Source organism: Budorcas taxicolor, chromosome 5, assembly GCF_023091745.1.
Source record: "Budorcas taxicolor isolate Tak-1 chromosome 5, Takin1.1, whole genome shotgun sequence".
NCBI classification, from domain to species: Eukaryota; Metazoa; Chordata; class Mammalia; order Artiodactyla; family Bovidae; genus Budorcas; species Budorcas taxicolor.
The window spans coordinates 152,165,283-152,180,165 of record NC_068914.1 but is presented as its reverse complement, the minus strand read 5'-3'; the positions used below and the strand labels follow the sequence as shown (position 1 = coordinate 152,180,165).

The following is a 14,883-nucleotide window of genomic DNA, read 5'->3' as shown; positions in this document are numbered from 1 at the left end:
GGGCCGCGTATGCCTGCCTGTAAATTAGGGCTAAAGCCCTGTCTTTCTGGACCACTGGGCTGGCCACCGCACCAATGAAGCTCTTGGAGGCCAAGAGCCTGACTCAGACACCCAACTCTGCACTTAGCAGGTGGTGACCCGGACATTTGCCACCACCTGCATTCTGTTCTCAAATCGGAAAGGGACATTTTCCTCCTGGGGAAGTCTGTGCATCTCAAAAAAAAGGTTAAGTTTCTTGGTCCCTGGGAGTTTTTAAGCTTATTCAGGTAGAGCATAAACAGTCGGGACTTCCCTGGTTTGGTTGCTTGTGCCACTGATACTCAGTAACTTGTCCATCAGACTCTACTGCAACATGCCTGGAGCAGAGCAGACAAGCCTCAGCTACACAGCATGTCCTGAGAGTGTCAGCTGGTTCCTACACCCACAGCAAGACCCACCCCTGACCCCTCACCTCCCTGTGCGTGTCTCCAGGGCCACAGTTATCCTACCTCTTCATCCTGAGGCTCCAGATACCCCTCCTTACCTACCCTTCAAGGCCTTTCCTCCTCCTCCAAAGAGTGCCACCTCCTCCAGGAAGCCTGTCCTGATTGCTACCTGTACTCCCCAGAGTATGGCGTTCCCCAGAGCAGACTGGTCACAGAACTCATCTGCTGTTTTTTTTTTTGCACATCTCTATTTTTGTTCTACACCATCATTTCTATGAATGTTTTTTCTTTGACACTTCAGTCTCTCTGAGGAGACACTTAGTGTCTGACTCACCTCTGTATCTGCTGTGAGGCTATAAAAGTCCTCTATGAAGTAGGCATTCAGTGGGTTTTGTTGAAGAAATTAATACATGACTCTTGGGCTTGTACCCTCACCATCATCTCTCACCCTCTGCGTCTGTGATCCTGAGACCATGGCATTTAATACACATATGGACACAGAGAGTAATGGAAACTTCGTGGGCTTGGGCTTTCAGGTCCCGCAAACCACCCAGTCAGCATATTTGCCACGGAAACAACACCTGCGTGTTCCGCTGCACGGTGCACAGCTGCCATGAAGCTCGAATAACATAGAAGAAAAAGCCCTTTGGAAACACTAAAGAAGGCGCCCGGGGAAGGAAGGTCTTTAGCCCCGGAGTCACTTGGGGGTGTTGGAGCTCTGCCCCCACCACGTGGAGCCTGTGCTCGGCCACGAGGGGTCCAGTCCCCCCACAAAGACTGACCAGGCGTTTTGTAGATGATGGTAGGTGACGAGAATATGGTAGTGAACGACACAAAACCTGGTTGGTCTCGTGAGGTGAGGGGTGCGAAGTAAATAAACAAAGGAAGAGGGTGGAGGGTGAAGCGGGGGAAGAAAGCAGAGAGGGACGGAGGGCAGAGCAGTGGGACAGACCCCTGGGAAGGTGCCATTTCTGTGGACACCAAGAGGTTGAGGCCAGCCGGGGGCCATCCAGACGGAAGTCCTGCCGCGTGCGTCCTGACAGACTCATTGTCACCAGCCTTCTCGTTCCCTGAGCTTGGCCTACTGAGTGATGGCTGACTGACCAGGAAAACGCCATAATTTCAGCTTTGCTAAAACGTCTTGGATCTCAGCCGTCAGGTGCACGCTTTCCATTCCTAGTGCCCAGCGGTTAAGGCCAGGCAGAGGGGATCTGCTCACCTGTGCTGTGAGACCACGTCTACACTCCCTCTGAGTTAACACAGGCCACCACTGCCCAGGGTCCCCATTCCTGCCATGGTCCATCCAGGGAGTGCCCCCACCCTGAGTAGAGACCAGGCCAGGCACCGGGTAGGTGTCAGAGAGTGCGGGGCGTGTCTGGGCTTCCAGGGGCTTACAAGGTAACTGCAGAGGCAGGAACAAGGGTGAAATGTCTAAGACATTGGGGGTTACGTGCTTGGAACGCCTTACAGGAGGTTGTGCATGTGGTGAGGAGAGCTGGTCTGAGTCACGAGCCTGGTCCCCCCGACTGTGGCCAGTTCAGTTACTCTAGGAGGATGTTTCCACCATTGTGTGCAGGCGTGGCAGGGACTGGACAAGTTAATACAAGGTCCCCGTGTCCCCACAATTTTGCACCCAGGCAGGTTTCACCTGCCAAGCAGGACAATGTCACCAGGTTGGTGGCAATGCAGGTGTAAAGGTGGGGGGTGCAGAGAGCCCCTGCCTTCCTGGCCTGGCCCCATCTCCAAGCTAGTCTGGCTGTAGCCTGGTTTGGGGACCCCCTCTGCCTTGAGTTAGAGGCCAGAAGCTGAGTGGATGGTGACACGTCCCAGCACCCACATCCTATTTCAGGTTCAGGGACCACCAATGAACAAGGAGTGGAAGGACCTCTCAGAAAGTGGACTTAGCCTGCAGCAGGTTGGGCTGGGCTTTGCTGCAGTGGATGCTGGGAGCCCGACCTTCTGTGTGCAGGGCTGGGGGCTGCTCTGCAACGGGATGGGGTAGGGGGCTCCTGCAGGATCGGGGATGAGGAGCTGATCCCGGCCCATCCCCTGATGGACAGTCTCTCCCACACCCATCTGCCCAACTCAGGCCAGCACCCTCCACCCTCAGGGAAAGCCAGCTCTCGCTTCAACAGGCGGCAGATCCAAAAATAGGGCTTTTGAGGCTGGAGACACCCCACGTGACATGAAAGGAGGAGAGGTGGGGAGAGGTGGTAAAATGGGACTTTTTGAACATCCACTGATGCTTTTCTGATTGTTCTTTGAAAAAAAATACAGACGGTAGAGATAATCCTGTCAGCTCTGTGCCCTGAGAGCCTGGGGGATTAGCTCTCTGCTCTCTGCTGCAAATGTGTTTAAATTCCCAGCTCCGGGGGCCGGGGGTGGGGGCCAGGCTGCTCAGATGGCCACAGACAGGGTCTTCTCTGTGCAGCTGTCTCAGCCAGGGGGCATGTGAGCGGGAGCCATGGGGGGCTTTAATGGACTCACCTTGGAGCTGGGGTCTTTACAGCAAAGGACCCATTCAAGGAAACCCTCCGTGTATAGCAAACTAGATTCCTTGGCAACTCAGGATGGGTGAGCGGGAACAGTGGAGAGCTCACATGGCTGAACGGATGAGCTACTTACTCGGGACCCCGGACACCAACCGCAGGGGCCGCAGCACACGGAATGCCCTCAGGGCCTTCACGTCGAATCCAGCACCCTTCCCTCCCAGGGCATTGGCCCCATCGGCTTTGGTCGCTTGCTCTAAGATCGCGCTGAAAAGCCTGGAATAGAAGGAGAGAGGGAACATCAGGACGTCCTGCTTGCCTGGTGGGGCTCCGACCTCTCCAGGGATGCCGGGCAGTGGGGCTTGCAGGCGGCTCCAGCCAGGAAAGTCTGGGTGTGCGGGAGGGTCTGACTCTCATCAGATGACCCACCTCAAGGTGGGTCCCACCTGCCCGGAGAGGTCTGAACGAGGCCTCGGCAGCCTGGTGCTGGCATTAAGCTTGGTTTTCGGGCATTGGCAGTGTGGGCAGAGCGTCAGGCAGGCGGGGGCTGCTGCCAGGGCCTGTCCCTCCTCGGTGCCCTCTGCCCCTCACGACATCCAGGCTCGTGTGCCGGGGAACCACGTTCCCTCCTGACAAGCCCCTGGCTTTGACCTGAACCTGGGCAGAAACAAAGGATCCTTCGGAAATTGATGTGGTACCACAGGTACAAGGATGGGAGACTGGCTTAGAAGCCTCAGGGCCCCCTGAGACCCTCGCAGCAGGTATGGCTGGTGTACTGATGGGGACACAGCTGACAGACGCGCGTTCAAGAGACGGCGCTGAGAAGGGGGGTGAGCGGCTTCCCTTCGGTCTGTTTTGTGCTCAGGCGCCCTGAGCAGGCTGCCTGCACAGCAGGGGCTGCAACCAGAAGTTCTGATGAGTCGCCTGGACCATGTCTGACATCCTTCCTGCTCTAGGCGTCCTTCACCCCAGCTTGGCAGCTGGACGGTTCTCTATGTTAGCTGGCGACGCCTCTGATCCAGGCAGGGGTGGCCAGGGTTGGGGGGAGCCGGGTTCTTTCTCCACAGAGAAGACTTCTTTCTACTGAAACTGAGGAAAACAGTCTGCACGTCTGTTGAATAACATCCCCAATCTAAACCAGATTTGGTTCCTAGAATTTCCTGGAAGAAAAGAACACTCTTATCGATGTACAAGATGTCCACAAATATTATTCAGGGAGGGGATCGGAGACTAAACAGCCTTCTCCTCTGTCAACCCTGAAGGGGTAGAAAGTTCGGGACTGGGTCTTGACGGTATCCGCTCGCGGAGGCCGGCATGCTGCTTCCCATTCAGACGCGGTGGAGGCGAAAACACTGCTTCGTGCCTCCCCGCCATCCAGGGCTGGGAGCACATGGGGATGTTTGTGGGGGGGTCATCTCCAGGCGGTCCCCCCCGCCGGACTGTGTCAGTTCCTTAGCCTAACATTCGAGCTTATCAGAGTGGACAAGAGTCTCTGGAGGGCCTATGAGCTGAGAGGCAGGGCCCGTACTGGGAGGGAGATGGAGCCACAGTGAAGGCCCTTGAGGCTGGAGCAGATGGTCAGAGTGGATGCATTCTACTGAGGGCTCCAGGGTGCCCAGTGGGGGTGGGGGAGGGCCCCTGGGTGCCCAGTGGGGGCGGGGAGGGCCCCTGGGTGGGAATGGGAAGGGGAGGGCTCCATGGGCAGCTGGTAGGGGTGAGGGGGTGTAGCTCACAGGACTCTGAGGTTCAGCAGTTGTGTCCCCACTGTTCCTAGGAGATGCTTCCACTTCCAAAAGGAATGGGGCACGTGGGGGGTGGGCACGTCCAGGTAAAGGGTTGGGAGAAGGGGAGCGGGGGGCTGGGCATGGCAGAAGAGAGGTGACTGGGCCACACCCTCCGTGGGGGTGCTGTGTGCCACATTTTGAGTTAGAAGGATGGGCTGAGATCAAGACTGTATGGAGAGCCCTGAAAATGAGCAACCTGGGGCGGAGAAACCAGGTACCGAGTGTGCGATCAGTGGGAAAAAGCCAGAGGGCCTCGGTGGACCACCGGTGAGCCAGGGCTGGCATCATGGCCTCCATGTTGTGAACAGTCAGGTGGAGGCACTTCTGCAAGGGTGCTGAGTCTGGATGCCTCTCTCCCGTCTGAAGCCTGACAGCCCGGCCTGGCCAGATGGGACTGGGATCTGGGCTGATCCGAGAGCCGTCCACTCAGCAGGAGGAGCAGAATCCACGCAAGCAGAGACGCAGCAGGGGCCCCGTCCGAGGTCGGGGCCTGTCCGAGGTCAGGGCCCTGTCCGAGGTCGGGGCCCTGTCTGGCTCGGGGCCCTGTCCAGGGCTGGGGCCCTGTCCGAGGTCGGGGCCCTGTCTGTCCGAGGTCGGGGCCCTGTCTGTCCGAGGTCGGGGCCCTGTCCGAGGTCGGGGCCCTGTCTGTCCGAGGTCGGGGCCCTGTCTGTCCGAGGTCGGGGCCCTGTCCGGGGTCGGGGCCCTGTCCAAAGTCGGGGCCCTGTCTGTCCGAGGTCGGGGCCCTGTCCGAGGTCGGGGCCCTGTCTGTCTGAGGTCGGGCCCTGTCCGGGGTCGGGGCCCTGTCTGAGGTCGGGGTCCTGTCTGTCCGAGGTCGGGGCCCTGTCTGTCCAGGGTCGGGGCCCTGTCTGTCCGGGGTCGGGGCCCTGTCTGTCTGAGGTCGGGGCCCTGTCTGATTCGGGGCCCTGTCTGGGGTCAGGGCCCTGTCTGAGGTCGGGGCCCTGTCTGTCCGGGGTCGGGGCCCTGTCTGAGGTCAGCCCGTATCGCCTGCTCCCACCCCAAGCAGAGGTGAAGGCCGTGGATGGGGCAGAGTGTGGCACAGACCAAGGCCAGTCCATCCTGTGGACGGGAGAAGATGCAGCTCCTGTCCCCGCGAGGCCCCTCTCCTCTGCTGGGCCCAGAAGCACTGCATCTCAGTCCTGGGCTCTTCCTGCGAGTCTGTGAAAGGTTCCCAGGAGACTCAGGCCTCGAGGAAGACTCTGAATTGAAAAGGGCGCAGAGGCGTGAGGAGCAACCGGCCTAAAGGCCTTTGTCACGGTTTGCTGAGTCAGTTCAAGGCACTCATCGGTCATCTGTTCACCCACGGGACAGAAGCAGCAGAACCTCTTGCAGAGCTGCTTCCTCACCCGACATCCACACGTGGCTAACAGTTCAGGGGTGTCCGTGTCCCTCATGTCTCCAGAGTGTCCCTTATGTTACTGCAAAGCGTGTCACGCATCAGCCGGGCAAAAAGCACAGTAGTGAAAACCCTAACACCGCTGAGACACCCGCAAGAAGCCATCCAGATGCGCGGAGACAGGGTCTCGCTCCCACGGGGCCCTGACTTGCTCCATCGCTTCCTGCGGGAGAGGCCAGACGCCCATGGGCTGCAAGCAGGGTGCTCTCTGGGGAAGCCACCAGAGCAGCATCCGCCCCGGGTTGGCTGGGATGGTCCCCTAGATCAGAGCCCATTGGCACATGGACCTGACCCCGGAGGCTGTGGGGCTGGAGAGGACATGAGTGCCAGGTGGGTTTGACATAGCACCAGGTCAGCCTTGAGGCATGGGGACCCTGCCCTGCATGGATGGACAAGTGGCAGGAGCTTGGTCAACCGCACCTGCATCTCCAGCAGTACGTGCAGGCTTGTTTGTACCAACATTTGACAAAGACTCTTCCCCAAAGTTTCCGATGCCCCGACAAGGAGATTGCGGCGCCAAGGCTTCCTGCAGATGCCAGCACTGCTCTGCTTCTGAGCGTAGGTGGTGCCTGGCCTCCTCCCATATTTCTCTCACTGCTCTTCTCCCGAGAGGTGCATCTGGTCCCATCCCCTGGCCCATCCTAGTCCCGTTTTCCTCTAGCCCATCAGTCCCGGAGAGCCACTGAGTGAGGACCCTCAGTTGCAGGTAGGCATCTCGGCTTCTATGTGCCAGTCGCCCCTCCCTCACAGTGGCTGCAGGGTCACATCCAGCCCAAACACACCTGCTCTGCCTCACCTTGGGGCGGGGGGGTGGGGTTGTCTAAGAACTCGGTCCAGGTGAGGCTGGAGATGGAATAAAAGACCTAAAGTTGAGGCTTCTCCTCGGCTGCAGAGAGGACCCTGGGCTCCAGCAGAAACCCTTGATTCACCTGTGTGAGTTTGTGCGGGTGTGCATGTGGGCGTGGGCGTGCAGACGGGAGCAGCACCAGGGCTGTTCCAGGTAACAGCTCCCCTCCCTTTGCAGAAAGTCTGAATCCAGAGGGATTTTTAATAGATCCTCTGGTCTGGCCTGAAGCCCAGGGCCCTTGTGACCAAATCAGAAAGACACAGGTACGTGCGGAAGGGAAGGGGCTGCACTGGCTGGCGGTATGGGAGTTGGTACTCACCCGACAACCACGATGATAAAGTCTAGTAAGTTCCAGCCATTGCGGAGGTAAGCGTTGGGGTGAAAGAGGAGTCCGTAGGCTATGACTTTTAAAAATGCTTCCACAGTAAAAATGATGAGAAAGAGATACTCCACCCGCTCCTAGAAAACACAAGAGAGAAAGTCATCAGATTGGGGGGGCGGTCTGGTAAGTTCTGACCCCACAGTTCCCCCAGGCCGGTGGAGAAGGGGCCCCTCTGTGGTCGGATCAGGGCAGATGCTGGGAGGGACCCCTGCCACACCCACAATCCCACGGTCCGTTCCACAGGCATGCTCAGATCCACTAGTCTTCTAGTCTTAAAAGGCAGAAATTAGGGTGGTGGGAAAACTGCACACCTTTGAGAAATCTTAATCAGTGAACACCTGCTTGAACTTCTCAGGCGAGAACTCAGGATGAGAGAGCTGAGGGAGGAGTTGGAAGCGCAGAGAAAGTGCCACAGTTCTGAGTCACAAACCCAGGAGCTGCAGGCCAGCCTCCTGAAACCCAGAAGGGGAGTCTGGGAACCTCCAACAGTCAGGAGACAGAGGCAGCTGCCCACGCGCTCCGACCTTTCCTTCAGAAAACAAAACTCTTTGTCCAAAGACCAAGACCAGGCCAGCAGGGGCCCCAGCGTTCCCAGGATGGGGCGGGCACTGGGTGGGGTTGGGTGGGGTGGTCCTCCTCCCTCTCCGCCCACTAAGAGAGCCCTGCTGCGGATGAGGCTCTGCTCCACGAGTCCACACTCGGCTCGGCTCCAGCCGACTCGCGGCTGATTCATCGTCTCCCCCCATCCCCCGCCCCAGCAGCTGCTCTCCAGCATGGAGCCGTCATGACCCCACCGGGCGGAGGCTGCCCGTGGCCTTCACACATGGGTGTTCACTCTACAGGAGCCCTGGCCTCCAGGAGTCATCGACTCAGACCCCAGACCCACGGCCCCTCCTCGCGTGTCAGGAGGAGCTCACTGAAGACCCCCACGTCCCACCCACACAGCGGATGGGGCATCCTGGAGGACACACCATTTGCAGCCCACCCAGCTGGTGAATTGCTGGTTCACCACAACCCCCCCGCCCCCAAGCCCATCTTCCCCATCTCTGAGACACTAAGCCAGAGGTGGCCTTCTGAGCCCAGCTCAGGGTTTGGGAACGCAAAGTTGAAAAGGGCAGAACCCTGGGCCCTACCCAGACAGACTGGAGGAGATCTGGCTGTGGGATCTGACCCGGCTTCCTCAGCACATGGGCTGCTGTTCCTCAACTTCAGGTGCCCCAGAGGCTCCTGGGAAAGGTCTCAAATGTGTGCTTCCAGGCACCAAGGCCAGGAGACCCATTCTGGACTCGAGGCGGAGCTGCTGGTGCCAGACGCATGGGAGGTGGGCTCAGAGAGGAGCTAGGCTCATGGGAGTGGCTGGACAAGTGGGCCCTGGAGAGTTTGTTGTCAGAGGAGAGCTGGGGCTGGGCTCCACATCAAGGAAACCGTCTCCAGGCAGGAGTGACGGCGTCCCGTGTACAACCATGGGGTCTGAGAGACAAAGGAACTGAGAGATGATCCGAGCTACCTCCCTGCTGGAGAGACTGGGACACTGAGAAGGTGAGGCCTGGGAGGCACACGCCTGGGACCCAGGACCCGCTGGACTTCCTGACCCAAGGCCCGAGGTCCATCCATCTCTCTGCCTCCCTGGTCCCGCTTATCCCCTAAGACACAAGCGGGACAAGACCCCTGAGGTTTAAGGGTCTGAGCCAGAGCTGAAAAGGGCCGAGAAGTCAGGAAGATGGATTCAGACAAGGACCCAGGGAAGAAGCAGGTGCCAGAAGCCAAGAAGCTCAGACACAGTGATCTGGGCGGTGGGTGTGTGTGAATGTGTGTGTGTGAGTGTGTCAGTGTGCATGTGGCACTGCTTTTGTGAGCAGCGCTGTGTTCCCCCGACGTTAGAGGTATGAGAGTCCTTACAGAATTCATTCCAACCCCCTCTTCAAAACCAAAAAACAAACAAGAAAGCGTAAGCAAGTGAAACAGCTTGGTCATCCTTTCAAAACACCGTATGTTGCTATAGAAACATCCGGGGGTGGAGAACGGCATGACTGAGGAAGCTGATGCCTTGGTGCCTCTGGGCCTGTGAGTTCACGACTCCTTGCGGCCTCCTCGGGCTTGAGTCCTGGGGGTCACTGTGCCCTGAGGTATGCTGAGGTTCAGCAGGGACCCCCTGTTTGTTTGATCTTGGGAACTGGTTGAAATGTGTGCAGACCCACTAAAAACAAGCACAGAGCCCTGTGATGCTGAGAATGTGCCCCAGCCTATGTGGGGTCAGCGGGAGCTTCCTGATCTGTGCTGAGGGAGCGCAGGTACCCAGGAAAGGCTGACGTCCCAAGTGGGGGAGTGCGGAGGGCTTGGCCCCCTCCCACAGCTGTGGAGCCCACCAGGGCAGCAAGGCCTAAACCCAGTCCTCCTGGCACTGCTTCCTCAGCTGTGAGGGGTGAGGGTCTGGGGCTGAGGGTGGCGGAAGCCCGGGGATTATCTCCCAGCTTCTGTTCTCCCCGTCTGGATGGGGAAACAGCTCCCTAAACAGTCTTCACTGTCCCTGTATTATGCTGCTGCTCTGACTTGTGGATATAAACCCTATGGTAGATGGGACAATGAATGCTGGGGCCACAGAGACCCTGGACGCAAGCCACCTCTACCTGCTGGCCTGTCCACCACCCCCCCACTCCAGTAGACGCTGCTCAGCCATCACTGTGAACTCACCTGCTGACCCATATCACGACCTCAGCATCCTTCTCAACACAGTGACCATCTATCCATTGGTGCCGACTTATAAGCTGTCCCTTCCCTGCCGGATGCACAGAGTGGCCACACAGTTTATCATCCAAACAAGGGCAGCTTTGAGAGTGAAAGAGAGCCTGCGACTAATCCACGGGGACAAAGTGCGTCGGGGTTATCCCAGATGAGTTAGAGGCTGTGGTCACCCCAATTCCACCTCAGTGAGGCTCGCAAAGTACCCACCCACTCCTTGTAGGTAAACCCACCTGAGGAAGCTTGAGAGCGCCTTCCTACAGGATGGCCGTGGTGGAGGATGGGGGGGACTTGGGGAAGGAGAGGGGTGTCTAGGTGAGGAAGGACAAGGCCTGCCTCAGGGTCACAGACTTGTCTGCAGAGGTGCCATCCCCACTGGGCTGTTCCCCTCCCCTGCCCCGTGGTCCCTGGCACCAGCCCCCTGCCCTGGTAGCACCAGCCCATCACCTTCCCATGAAAGCCTGCGTCTGCTCCCCGCCTCTGCCTCACAGTGAATAATCGGTTCTACAATAGCTTAATGAGCCAGTTACGAACACATTTGGGTGTCTTACGGAAACAGAATCACCTTGTTTACTCCTTGGTAATTAAATCAGTTACATCTGATTTCTGTTTGGGGAGATTTATGGGCATTTTCTGTTTCTAGGTGGCAAAATTGAAAAATGCGTCTAATTACTGATGGATTTCCCCCAAGAAGAGAAGCAGAGAGCAGTATTTCACTCACTGCCAAGTTCACTGCATCTTAGCACAAGGATGGAGGATGATGGGAAGGCTAGGGACCATCCAGGACAAGTGAGGAGAGAGGACGGGAGTGCAGACACGCAGGGAGGGAGGCCCTCTCTTCTAACAGCCGGGACTCGGCCACTAGCTGTTCTGCTTGGGCCGTAGAAATCTGACTGGTCCTCTCAGACAACCCCCTTTCCTAAGGGGAATCCCATTCGTCCCTCAATAAACCAGTTGCGACTATGGGGTTTTTAGAGGCTGGATGCTTCAGGTGGGAAGGTCTGACCAGGTATGGCCTCTCAGTTGCTTTGTGACTTTAGCCAAGTAAGTCTTTTATTCTTTGCCTTCACATGTTCTCACTTATGAAGCAGAGTTTTCAAGTTACTGAATTGCTGGGTTGATTGAAAATATTAAAAATATTATCATCACAATATGTTTTATAAACACATATAAGTTCCCTGAAAAGGGTTTTGCTCAGCTTTACATTTTCCGGCCTTTGAGTTGGGAGGATGAGAAAAATAATATGAGCATTTTATTTAAAGGCAATAGGGACTCCCTAGGAGTCCAGGGGCTGAAACTCCATGCTTCCAGTGCAGGGGGCCTTGGTTCGATCCCTGGTCAGGGAACTGGATTCCCCATGCTGCAACTAAGACCTGGTGCAGTCAAATAAAAAATCAAATGTTAATATTGAAAAAGGCAATCAAAGTGACTTCTTGGAATTTAAACTCCGTCACCAGATACAGTTTACATTTTTGGCTATTGGGCCATTTTTACTAATTCAGGATCTGGCTGAAATGAGTGTTTCCTACACTTTGGTAGCAGATGGGACCAAAGTCTGAGGACACACGTCTTGCTCCAGAGCTGCCCAGAGTCCCCTACCCTCACATTCCATCCTCACAATGACCGTCAGAAACGGTATATTTTCTGCAGGTGAGAAGGCCCTGGGGCTCAGCGGATCCAGGCCGGGGGTCTCGCTCTGAGTCCCATGGAAGGCCTGGCTCTGCTTGGCACCCCCAGCAGAGGCTTGATGGGGAGCAGGCCATGTCCACCTGCTGGACCTTGTACGTTCTCGAGAAGCAGTCACCTTGCTCCGAGTTTATGGGCCACACCAAGGGCCTTGGCAGTCAGGCCCTGCTGACCCTCTCCTCCATGTGGCCCAGCCCACACCCACCTCAGTGCTGAGACCCCAACTAGGTTGAGAAGCCTCTGTTCCGGGGGGTGGGGCACGCTGCTTCTCTGGGCCTCAGTTTTCTAATCTGTGAAATGAACGCCGCTTCCTTCCTCTGCCCGGCCATGAGAAATCATGGAGAGCTCAGTGTCTGGTGCATATGTGTTTCCCAGGAGTCCGCAGACCACAAGGGGCTCCAGGGCGGGCTCGAGGGTAAGGTGTCCCTCAGGTTGGTGACCTCAGAGCAGTTACCTCTGTAGCTGGTGGAGCCGGATGGTCACCCCAGCTTTCTGGGGAGCCTCCGGGCCCAAATAACTCCAGAGGGTGCCTGGAGCATCCATACCCCTCAACTCACAGGGCCTTTTCAAGGAAATGAGATTTTAACTTAAGCAGGACCTTCTGCTCCACGGGAGGGCAATCCACTAGCAGGGGTTAGCATCTCTGATTAGCAGCAGTAACAGCCTGGACCCCTTGATGCCGAGTCACAGGTCACCAGAGGATGTTGGGGGGACAAGCCCAGGTCCTGGCTCTGAAGGCCACCTGCGCTGACCTCTTGGGGAACCTGGGCCCTGTCCAGAGATGAGGTTAACTGGGGCTGGGACAGGCCCGGGGATGAGCACGTCAGCGTGTTATGGAAACGACCAGACCCCAGGTTCAGGCAGGTATAGACACGCTGGTGGAGCAGGAGTTCTCACAAAGGGTGGTGCAGCCTCTATGTGGACAGGATGACTGTCCTGGAAAGTCAGGAGTGTGGAGAACCTGGGTTTGAGTCCAGCCTCTGCTCTCTTTGGCTGTGTGGGCTGTGGTCTACCCCTTAGTTTCTCTGACCCCCAGGGTCCTCAATCACAAAGCATGATGCCAGTGATGCTTTTCAGAGGGTTGTGATGAAGATGGGTGGAGTCTGGTGTGTGGCCCTGACACTCACAGCAGGTGCCAGGTAAGCACGGCTGCCCCTCCCCTGCTCCATGGGGGTCACCGGCCAGACTCCCACCTGTCTTCCCACCCTGTTGTGTTAGGTGAGGCTCAGGGCATGGTGTTGGGAGCCCTGTCTCTGAAGGGAGACCACCTGGCTTTATATCCAAGTGCTGCCATAAAAATCAGAGCAGAAATAAATGAAACAGGCAATTAAAAAATCATAGAAAGGATTAATGAAATTAACAGCTGATTCTTTGAAGAGATAAAATTCATAAACCTTTGGCCAGACTCTTTGGGGAAAAAACAGAGGGCTCAAATGAGTAAAATCAGAAATGAAAGAGAAGTTACAACCCACACCACAGAAATACAAAGGATCATTAAGACGTGACTGTAACTGAGTATGCACCAATAAAATAGAAAACCTAGAAGTGGAAAAATTCCTAGAAATATATAATGTTCCAAGACTGAATCAGGGTAAGATAGAACATATGAACAGACCAATTACCAGAAATGAAATTGACCAATTACCAAAACGAAAGTCCAGGACCAGATGGCTTCACAGGTGAATTCTACTAAACATTTAGAGAAGAGTTAACACCCGTCCTTCTGAAACTGTTCCAAAAAATTGCACAGAAAGGAATGCTTCCAAAATCATTCTGTGAGGCCACCATCACCCTGATCCCAAAGCCAAACACAGCACAAAAGATAGAAATTGCAGGCCAATATCACCGAAGGACATAGATCAAAAATCATTAACAAAGTATTAGCAAACTGAATCCAACAATACATTTAAAGAATCCCAAACCATTGTCAGAGCTTCCCACGTGGCGCTAGAGGTAAAGAATCTGCCTGCCCATGCAGGAGACATAAGAGACACGGGTTCTATCCCTGGATTGGGAAGATCCCCTGGAGGAGGGCATGCATTCTTGCCTCTGCCAATACTGGAATACTGCCATTCCAATATTCTTGCCTGGAGAATCCAATGGATGGAGGAGCCTGCTGGGCTACCATCCATGGGGTCGCAGAGAGTCGGATATGATGGAGCGACTAAACAACAACACAAACAACATCCTACTGAACAGTGGAGAGCCAAAGGCATTTCCTTAAGACGAGGAAGCCCACTTGCCACATTTACTCAGCATAGTATTGGAGGTCCTGGCTACAGCAATCAGAGAAGATAAAGTAGGAAAAGCAATCCAAATTGGAAAAGGGAGAATTAAAACTGTCCCTGTTTGCAGACGACATGATACTATACATAGAAAATCGTAAAGCCACCGCCAAAAATCGACTAGAGCTCATCAATGAATTCAGCAAAGCTGGAGGATACAAAATTAATATACAGAAATATATTTGTAACTTGGAGTATAACCTTCAAAAATTATGAATCACTACGTTGTACTCCTGAAACTAACATAATATTGTATATAAGCCATGTGCTGTGCTGTGCTAAGTCGCTCAGTCATGTCCAATTCTTTGCCACCCCATGGACTGCAGCCTGTCAGGCTTCCTCTGTCCATGGGATTCTCCAGGCAAGAATACTGGAGTGGGTTGCCATGCCTTCCTCCAGGGGATCTTCCCGACCCAGGGATCAAACCCCGGTCTCTCGCATTGCAGGCAGATTCTTTACTGTCTGAGCCACCAGGGAAGCCCAGACCTCAATTTCAAAAGTAAAATAAAAATTGTCAACAGTGCTAGAGAGGAAAACTGGAAGACGAAAAGGAGGAAAAAGGCAGAATAGCCAGGAAGAGAAGATGCACAAGAGCAGGAAAGAAGTGTGATATCACTGGAGTCTACACCCAGAACGAAGTCCTTGGGTAAGTCTCCTGAAGTTACGCCCATGAAGCCCGGGGTCTGCCCTCAGAGACCCCGTGTGTAGTGGGAGCCCCCCGTGGTGCACAAAGGGGGACGTGTCCAACAGGCCTGGAGAAAGGGCCTGCAGGGCGTGAGGCTTGGATCCTCTGGGGAGAGCTGACCATTTCTCTACCTTCTGGGCAGAAAGC

At 55.6% G+C, this 14,883-nt stretch overlaps 1 protein-coding gene across 1 annotated transcript in view; it reads right to left on the bottom strand.

The window, feature by feature from the left end:
• Positions 1-14,883, bottom strand: part of CACNA1C (calcium voltage-gated channel subunit alpha1 C) — a 386,005-nt gene that overhangs the window by 138,498 nt on the left and 232,624 nt on the right. The window contains exons 4-5 of the mRNA XM_052641427.1: positions 7,279-7,418; positions 3,051-3,190 (exon numbers count right to left, since the gene is read on the bottom strand). Coding sequence (XP_052497387.1) covers positions 3,051-3,190; positions 7,279-7,418 — 280 coding nt within the window. The remainder of the gene's footprint in view (positions 1-3,050; positions 3,191-7,278; positions 7,419-14,883) is intronic.